The sequence below is a fragment of the Leishmania braziliensis genome, chromosome 14 (assembly GCF_000002845.2).
Source record: "Leishmania braziliensis MHOM/BR/75/M2904 complete genome, chromosome 14".
In the NCBI taxonomy this organism is placed as follows: Eukaryota; Euglenozoa; class Kinetoplastea; order Trypanosomatida; family Trypanosomatidae; genus Leishmania; species Leishmania braziliensis.
In genome coordinates this window covers 419,928-429,148 of record NC_009306.2, presented here as the reverse complement: position 1 = coordinate 429,148, position 9,221 = coordinate 419,928, and the positions used below count along the sequence as shown (strand labels likewise).

General features: G+C 56.7%; 1 protein-coding gene and 1 pseudogene across 2 annotated transcripts; both read right to left on the bottom strand.

The window, feature by feature from the left end:
• Positions 1-1,179: 1,179 nt before the first annotated feature.
• LBRM_14_1090 lies at positions 1,180-2,541 on the bottom strand (annotated as a pseudogene). Its single transcript has one exon. A coding segment is annotated over exon 1 (1,362 nt).
• A 4,402-nt stretch (positions 2,542-6,943) lies between these two features.
• Positions 6,944-7,720, bottom strand: LBRM_14_1080 (conserved hypothetical protein; the record flags this gene model as incomplete). The annotated part of the gene is made up of 1 exon (XM_001563346.1): positions 6,944-7,720. The coding sequence occupies one exon, from the start codon at positions 7,718-7,720 to the stop codon at positions 6,944-6,946; it is 777 nt and encodes a 258-aa protein (XP_001563396.1).
• Positions 7,721-9,221: the final 1,501 nt, after the last annotated feature.

Below are 9,221 nucleotides of genomic sequence, written 5' to 3'. Positions count from 1 at the left end.
CCCATGTGCCTGCGCGACTGTGTCAGCTGTCCCCGTGTGACGCCAAGGCAGGAGGACGACAACACAAACGGGGCGTTCGGGTGCGTACGCCAAAAAAAAAGGGGGGAACGAAATGGGAGCTGAGCAAACAGCCGCGAGAGCGCAGCGCCCCATTTGACACGCCTTTGCTTCCCTGAAAACGTAGCGGCACGGACTCGGGGTCACCTCCATCGTTGACTTGCTGCGACCACCTGCTCGACTGCCCCTCCCCCCACTCCCCGGCAGCAGCAGCACGGCGTACCACCTCCTCTCCCTGCCTGAGCCGCAGCACCTGTAAAAATAAGACAAGCAGCTCCGGATGAACCGTACGGACTCCACACAGGTGAGGAAAACACTGCGGCAGTTGGGGCTTCCGCGCTACCAGAAAAGGCACTCTGGAAGTCCTGGCGAAGCGCACAGTTTCGTGACTCGAGCATGAACCTGTGTAAGTAGAACACAGATGACAGGGAGGAAGAGAAAGGCGAGTGAAGGGCAGAGAGGAATGTACACCGTTGCGGCTGCCAATGTGCTCCTACTACACTGTCTTCTCGCGCCACAACAGGTGCCGCACCACTCACGGATGGTCCGTTGTGTGTGGCACCGATGCAGCGCTCTTGAAGAATGAAGGTTGCTAAGATGGGCAGCAGAATGCTAACATCAGAGCCCGAAGGTGTTGCTGTCGCGCTCTGTGAGGCTCCGATGTGCAGACAAGTCTGCATCACCTTGCGGGACGCAATGACGTCAACGACGGCGCCAATGGCCGCTGAATGCAAATCAGCGATGCGCCATACGCGGCCAGAGGCCACCTCAGCAGGCAAACCCGTCGGCATCTTTGCATCAACCGATAGTGTCGTGGCAAGAGGCAGAAAGAGAGTGCCTTGCTTCACCTTTGCCACAACCGCCGCTTCGGCCATCGAGAACTGCTAGCGCTTTAAAGATACCTCAGTGGGAGTGGTGGCCACTACTAAGGCAGGTACACCAAGTCTTCCGCTACGCTCTACACCTTGTGGGCCCGACGATGCCTGTAGTGATAGACACGCGGGTGGGCATGCCCACACTCTTCCCAAGCTGTGTAACCGCTGTCAGCGCTTTCCCTACGTTGTCTTTAGTATCTGAAGACGTCGGGAGTGCGGTGCTCATCGTCTTGCCGAGAGCGCCGACTCAGGGCTTCGTGATGGGGTGCACTCTCCACGCAGGTGAGGTACACGTGCTGGGAGGGTTCTGCGAGGAAGAGAAACAGCGTCGCCACTGCACTGCCGCTCCACTCGCAGAGAACGACGCGCTCGATGGCTGTGCACGTCCATAAGTACGCTGATGTCCGACGGCTGCCCATTTTCCATCCTGGTCAATGCCGTCAGACGCTGTTTCAGCAGGACAAGATATAATCGCACTGCCTGCCTGGTACGTCGCTTCCATTGCCCGTCGCCGTGCCTCGCTGAGCTGGGTCGTTCTTCCATGCGTGTATCTATGCATCTCCTCTACCTGTCGCATCAGCACATACAGCCGCACCGCCACATGCTGTTCATTTGCTATGAGGGCCGTTGGGGCATGGGCGCAGCAGCTCCAGTCAGCCGTGCAGCCGCGCAAGGCGACGCTCGACATCCTTACAATGGTAGTGGGCATACACTAAAACAGAGCGTGAGAGCCCTGGCACTGCAGTGACAGAGCCTTCGTGCTGAACTGGCACCCTGGGAGACATGGGCGCAGCAGCTGTAGCTGCGTAGTGCTGAGCAGCAACGAAGTACGCGAAAGTGAAGTGACGTGTTTGAGGCGTCGCCCCGCCGCCGTCACAGGCAGCGCGAGCCGCGGCACACCGTACCTTCACACTGCTGACGGGCCGCCAGGTACACCATTCAAGGCGCAACTCACACCCGCCAGCAGCCAGCCAACATCCCCAAGGAGAGCTGTGCGTCGCGGTAAGCCATCACCGTGGTTGAACAACGCTGCCGCTGTTGCCGACTCCTCAAGCACACACACACACACCCTGCATCTTACGCTACCCAGTCATGAACAATCGCCCTTACATCGGCTACAGCCGCTACGAGATGGACTTCCTCAGTGCAAAACCCAACGTCACCTCCTCGCCGTCGCCACCACCACCACCGATAGAGGTGCTCTCGTGAGCACTTAACGTACCGATGGCGCAGTGTCAGCGGGCCATCAAGGCAGCCTTGATGGCCACCTGCCGCGCCGATCCAATCGGCGTTCACCGCAAAGTCACATCAAGGAACTCCAGTTGCTCCTGGGTAAAGAGGAATGCACCGCAGTAGGCGCGATACTGACCCATCATTAGCCGCGTCACCGCCGCAGGTACGGCGTTGGCAGCTCCCTCAGCCGGTGCTGTCGCGGCAGCAGGGTAGACTGATGCCGCTGATGACCCCTGGCAAGGAAGTAGACGCCGTGTGTGTAAAGTCTCCGCAATGCCATTGTTTTGGTGCCAGTGCTCCAGAGCTGCACCGCCGTCCTTACTGTCGCTTTGCTGACGCTCAAGAACGGGGGTCCAATGCTCGGCGCACCATGCATGGTTGCAGGCGAGGCACTGCAGCACCACGCCAAGGGCCTCAGCCAGCGGTACACGACGCGCAACGTTGCCCTGGTTAGTAAATCATGGCACTTTACCACGGCTGTTGTGTACTTGTCAGACGAAAGCCCCCTGTAGAAGACACGCAGGCATCTCTGCCGAATATGATATGCATCCAGCGCGCCACTTCGGCGTCTGCAATATCGGCGTCCGCGGTGACTAGGCACCAAAATACTGCATCGCAAGTTAGTGGTAGGCAAACTGCCGAACTTATTACCTTCAAAGACAGCGCCGCTGTCGGCGCGTGCGAAGAAATAAAGAAGGCCTCAAGCAGCACTGGCATAGTTTCCACGCCGTCATCCCGTCGACACCCCATCTCAGTATGCACCTCAGTCGTCGCACCATCTGCATCGGTGCTCACGCACGACAGCTTAGAGCATGTGTCCTCCAGTACAGTGCACGCAACCGGGGACGACGGCGCTTGACACACGGTCCGCCTCAGCAAACACAGCAGTGCTTCTTGTTATTGCTGTGGTGACAAGACTGACGACCGCGATGGCACATCTGGAATCTCAGAGAAAACCAGTCGACCGTCGCGAGCTAAGAGTTGCTCAATCCATGCGCAAAGTTCCTCGAACGCTGAGAAGCGTGTGGTGGTGCGCATAAGGTGGAGCAGAACAGACTTCTCGTCGACTGTAGCAGCGTCTGATGCTATGTGTCGATGATGCCTCAAACCCATCGAAGATGCCGTGCTTTCCAAGCCGCCTCCCATGGCACCATGCGCGGCGCTTCTGTGTGGCGTCACTGCCTGGTTGTCAGGCGTCCCTGTGGCCCTGGCGACACGGCGCCGCCGTACCTCTATCGCGCGCGAGGCCAAGATGACAACGTCTCGAGTCCCGGTGAGCAGTTGCTTCGTGGTTATTGAGAGACTCACATCGCGTACCGCGTCACTGACCGTTGACGGATTTCAGCCTTCCCTGCGTAGAGGTGGCGGTGATGGCGTGCACCTTTGACACTGACGCCTCATAAGTGACAGAGCTCACCGTGGGGTTTTCTTTTTTGCGTGTCGCCTACAAGAGCGGGGGTCGTGCGCTATACCCCCTTTTTTGCCTTCAATGGCGGCTCTGGGCTGCCTCCCGCTTCCTCTGCGGTCAGCGACTGCTGCGCAACCGCCAAGTCGCAACGCCACACGTGGTGCACCGCTCACGCACCCTCCAGCGCGCACAACAGGTGTGTAAAAGTGAGGCATGAGGTGCGCAGCACGCTGGACCAACGCCAGTGCATCGGAAACTCAAACAACACTCTCCCCACACCTGTCCCTCAGTGCCGATGTCATAGCTGCTGGCGTCGTTGTTGCTGTTGGGGTCATCATTGCCAGGGCACGGAGGTAATCCGGCGTCCATCCCTAGCACTGCATGTGATGGATTGTCTGGACTGCCGCCCACGGCTGTCGAGTAAGTGACCTCTGCTCTGTCGTTGACGCGGTGCCTGCGGTACTCGATGATGACGGCGGTGTAGAAGTCATCTGGCAGCTCTTTTAGAAGCCAGAGATGAACGATGGAAAGAGTGAGCGAAACCAGCAGCTAGGCATTCTTGCGCATGTCCGCACCAACACCACAGCTGTGCTGCCACTGAAACGCATTACCGAGGCAGCGACCCTTGCCAGCGCTGAGAAGTACTTCGATACGATTAAGCGACGAGTGCTCCTGAGAGGCATACGTGATGAACGCAAGCGGTGAGACGGAGCTGCCAGACGTAGGCGATGGGTAACTTGATAGCAACCTCGATGAGGTCACCTCAACTGCACTCGGTGAACTGTCATCTCTGCACTTCGCTTTGTCGGCTACTGTGTGCGATGCCTGCCACTGTAGGGAACATCCCGTAGACGGCAAGGAAAGCCCCCAGTGGCATGAGGTGGGCACTCGTTTTCGGACAGCGCGTTTCATGCGATGTGGTGGCAACGTTCTCCTTCGGTAAGCTCGTAAAAGCGGTTAAAGGCGCTACGTCACGGCGACGAGGATCTGCAAAGCAAGCGTGATACGGAGATGCGGGTAGTTGTCGCCACAGCAGCTGGCGCTGGTAGCACACGAGCAAATAAAGAGGCCACCAATCCTACGGTCGTGTCGATGCTCCCGGGTAGAGCTGCATAGGCATCTCTGGACAAGGCCGCACGCGGGACTAAAGAATCCCCTGCGGTATGATCACATTGACTAGTGCTGTTTTGATCATCCGTATAGTTTCCTAGGATGGACGTCAGACTTGCGCTGGAGGCTTGGAAGCCCAAGGGCGGTGGGGCCGGATCGGAACACAGCAGCGGCCACCTCACTGTCGCCGCAATCCTGCAGAGACACAGGCGCGTATTGTATGTAGACAGGGGGAGTGGAAGAGATTGGGGGATAGACGGAAGTGCTCACCATGCCTGAATGCTCGTGTGACTACGCAAAGGCCTCCGTTCCCTCGCCAACGTGAGCGAGCGAGCTACGGGAGCAGATAAAAGAAGGAAGAGTAAGAGGGCTACACGGAGGCCGTGAGCGAGGCAGCCTATTCGGCCCCATCGGCCCGACTTCTGGGCTGTGTGTGTGTGTGTGTGTGTGTGTGAGCAGCAAATATAGAAAACAAGCGATGTGGGCAGAGCTGTGCAGAGACAAGACGAGAGTTGAAAAGGGAAAACAAGCAAGCAAAACTTAGAGTGCCAAGCACGCGAATCCACAAACGATTACGGCGAGAGAGAGGAAACGTTGCCGAGAGCGTTGTGGCCGCACGTTCCGCCACGGAAGCGGAGACCTCAAACTCTCCACTCTCCCTCTCCACCCCTCTCCCCTCTCTCTCTAAGGAAAAACGGGACCCGCACCACCGCTGCGCAGAAAGCGAGACGAGAGACGAGAGGGGACGAGAGAGGGGAAAGGGGAAAGGAGAAGGAAGCAAAAGTCTGTGCTCCCCTACGGCTCCACCATTTCCTCCCACCTCCCTCACTCCGAGCTCCGGTTGTGCGGGCTAGGGTAAGCAGCACCTCTATGCTTGCGTATGAGTGTGCATGAGTGTGTGTGTGGGTGTGTTCGGGAAGACAAGTCTATGCGTATCTTGTCCGCCAAGGCATGATAAGGAAGATAGGCGCGGTGAAGCGCAGAAGTGGCAACGACCTCGACAAGGCGTCAGAGCAGAAGAGAGAAGTAAAAACACAGGCGGAGAGGAACGAGATTATGGGGAAGGGGGGAGGGGGGGTCAAGTCATTACATGAAGTAAACTACTCAATGTGAAGAAGTCGTACTTCAGCGGTGAGAGAGAAAGAGAGAAAGCAGCGTCTCGACGCTGCAGCACATGTGCACACGCCTTGGATGTAAAGTGCAGCCCACACTGGAGAGCTCGAGGAAGAAAGGAGAAAGACCTTCGGAGAGCGCATTACCAGGGGAACGCTGTCGCTGTTGCTGGGTGGATAGCAAGAAGAGCAGACGCGACGCAGAGCAGTGCGTCAGCCAAAGCCGCTACTTGTCTTCATTCGTTTCGCCAGGAGCCACGTGAGTATCGCGGTGCTCTCTGCTCTCCCCCTCTCAGTGGCCCACTCACGTTCACGCACACTGGGATTTGTTGAGCAGTGAACTCTGCTGCGCGTGTTGTTACATATTAGGACGATGGTGTATCTATTCCTCTTCCGCCTCCTTTACTTGCCTCATGTCCTTCCAGCACACACAAGTTCTGCCCCTGCTCTCCCGGCCTCCACCTCCTCAATCTCCTTACCGCCCCGTTTGCTTCGACACGCTGAACTCACGTACGCATATCCGTCAACCACCACGGCAAACGTTCCTCAGATCCTGACTGACCTCCACAAAGAGATCGAGTGGGGAAGGAGAAGGCCCAAGAAGAAGAGAGCAGAAAGCAAATAGGAGATGGCAGGCGATAGACAGACAACGACGGAGAGGAAAGCGGAGTAGACAGCCACTAAAGGAGACAGGAGAACGCACACAACGGTGGAACAAGGAGAAGGTGCTGGCGCGTTTGTGAGTTTCTCGCACTGGCTTTGATGGGGAGAGTATGCACCTGGTGAAGGGACATCACATGAAGAAAGCAACAGGACAGGGCGGGAGGAAGGGACAGAGAGACAGACAGAGCGCAGACAAAAGAGTTGGCTGCGCTCTGTCTGTCTCTCTCTGTCTGTCTCTCCCTGTCTGTCTGTCTAGGAGTAGTCTGTACAGACCACCCCAAGAAGCACAACAGCGGCGTGGCAGTGAAAAGCAGAGGAGAGAGGCGCCCTATGCCAAACAGGAGCCCGTGTGTGTGTCCGTGTGAGGGGTTTCATACAAAAGGAGGGGCTGAGAGGGAGGAAGATGGCAAGGAGGGAAAAAAGCGGAAGAGAGAAAAAGACAAGTGCAGCGGCTTGGGTGGAAATAAACTTTCGTGCCTGTTTCTTCACTGGTGCTTCAGCGACTTCGCCTCTGTGCGGCGCCGATTTTCCCTCTCGCTCTTCCGGCCTGCGATGCCGTAGTAGAGCATTTGGGCTAGAATGATGGCGTTGAGGGCGGCAGCAACGCTAAACTGAATCAGCATCACTATCTTGCCCTTCTCCCACGGCACGTTCAGGGCAGTTGTCATAATGCGCACAACACCACCACCGAAAGCTAAGAAGAAGGTGAGAAAAGAGAGCTGACCTCGGCACCGGGTTTGATAATTCGTGTAAATCTGCGGCACGCGGCTGAACATGTTGAAGAAAACTTGTCCGTTCAGCGCACACTCGTGGATGGTGCGCGGCACCTGCCCGCTAGCAAACATGTACAGCACCAGCAGCTCGGTCGCCAGCACAAGGCTCGCCCTACGCGTCGCCTTCTGCAGCCTCGCCACGAGCAGCAGAAGCACAATGAGCTGCACCGTGATAAAAAAGTTCTCGCCGTAGTCACGAAACGGCAGTCCCCGGACGACGCCCCAGCTGGTGGAAATAATGTACGAGAGCAACTCCATGAAGAGCGAGAGCAACGAGATGCCGGCTGCTTTGTTGTTCTGCCACACCTTGAGAATCTGTGGCACCTTCAAAATCGACGCCCCCACCACGACCGCGTAGGAGAGGTAGTTCGACACGAAATACCGCATGGTGGACTCGACGGACATGTTTCCACCTTCTAGTTGCTGCCTACTGGGGAAGGAGAGGAAGAAAAGAAAGAAAAGGGCCAGGGTGGTTACACGAAGGGGCATAACCACAACACAGCACAGCAGCAGCCGAGGGAAATTCACGAGAAAAGGAGCACAAGGCACGCCAGTGAAGACACTTCAAGCTCGTCCTTCTCTCTCGTTTGCGTTTTGCTCTTCTTCCGGGGATGCGAAGGTGGGCAAGAAAACACTGCAGAACACCAAACTTACGAGTGCAAAGCACGTCTGTGATCCCTCTCTCTCTCTCTCGCGCTCGCTCGCTCTGTTGCACGACTTTCTCTTTGTGTTTCGTGTTGGTTTGTCAGCGTTGCTTCGATGTGTGTTTGGGTTGTCTCCACAAGTTTGTCCTCTCGTGCTTCGCCTTTTTGAGTGGTTCCTTTTCGTGTCGTCCTCTCTGCTTTAGGGCAATGGAGAAACAGACAGAGTCGAAGAGGTGCGGGAGGTAATACGCATAAAGCGCAATCAGCGCTGGCGGAGATGAATGAAAGGATGACTCAGGGACCAAAAAAGCAACGCACCGCAAAACATAACAAAAAAAAAAAGAGGGACTGAAGAGGGAGGCAAACACCGGAGAGAGAGAGAAAGAGGGGGGGAGAGGGAGGGATGAGGTAAGGGGAGAGTAAGCGAATTGGCGGGGCTGATGGCGCTCCTGTTCAGCGTTCCTTCTCGGGGAGGGGGGAGGGAAGGACAGGGGTAAAAGGTGAGGTATCCACGAATGGTGCACGCGCGAATGAACGGGGAGAGAAAACGCACAAAGAAGGGGAGGGGAAGGGAGGGGGGGGGGGAGTGGGTGACCAGAGTGATGGCTACGTGCGTTTTTGTTGTTGTTGTTTGCCCTTTTGCCTCTCCGGCTTGCGAGTCGCTCTGTGTCCACCTAATTCTACTTTGCGTGGAAGAGGTGGGCCTGCGTGCAGTGAAAAGAAAGAGGGAGAGCACAATGTAGTGTCGGATACGGTGCAGGCATACGCATACTCGATTTCCACCTCCCCTCGCGTAGCATTCTCAAGAAGCAAGCCAAGAAAAAGGTGAGAGCCTTGGCGTACGTGAGCTTGTGGGTGTGTGGATGGGTGTGTGTGTGTGGGTGGGTGTGTGTGTGTGTGTGTGTGTGTGGGTGTGTGTGGGTGTGTGGGTGGGTGGATTACGTGCAGCTTTGGGGGGGGGGGGGTCTCCGTTTGGGTTCAGAAAAACTACCAAGATGGCCCCAAACGACTCGCAAACATGCGGGATGAAAGTGAAGCGTGATGCGCGGTGGAGGAAGGAGGAGAAAGAGTGAAGAGAAGAGGGCAAGATAGGGGGGGCATGAGGATGATTAGTTCGAATAGGATGAGTTGACGAGAGGAGGAGAGACGGGATAGGGATCTGCATTTGGCCATCACACACGCGTACGCAGGCAGGGACACACACCAGTCACGACACACACACACACAAGAGAGAGAGAGAGAGAGAACGGTTCACAGGGACATCCAATAAGAGGAGAGAGAGAGCGTGTGAGGAACCGTGTCCCCTGCCCTTCGGCCTACACCAGCGCCTGAGCGACGGTGGGGGT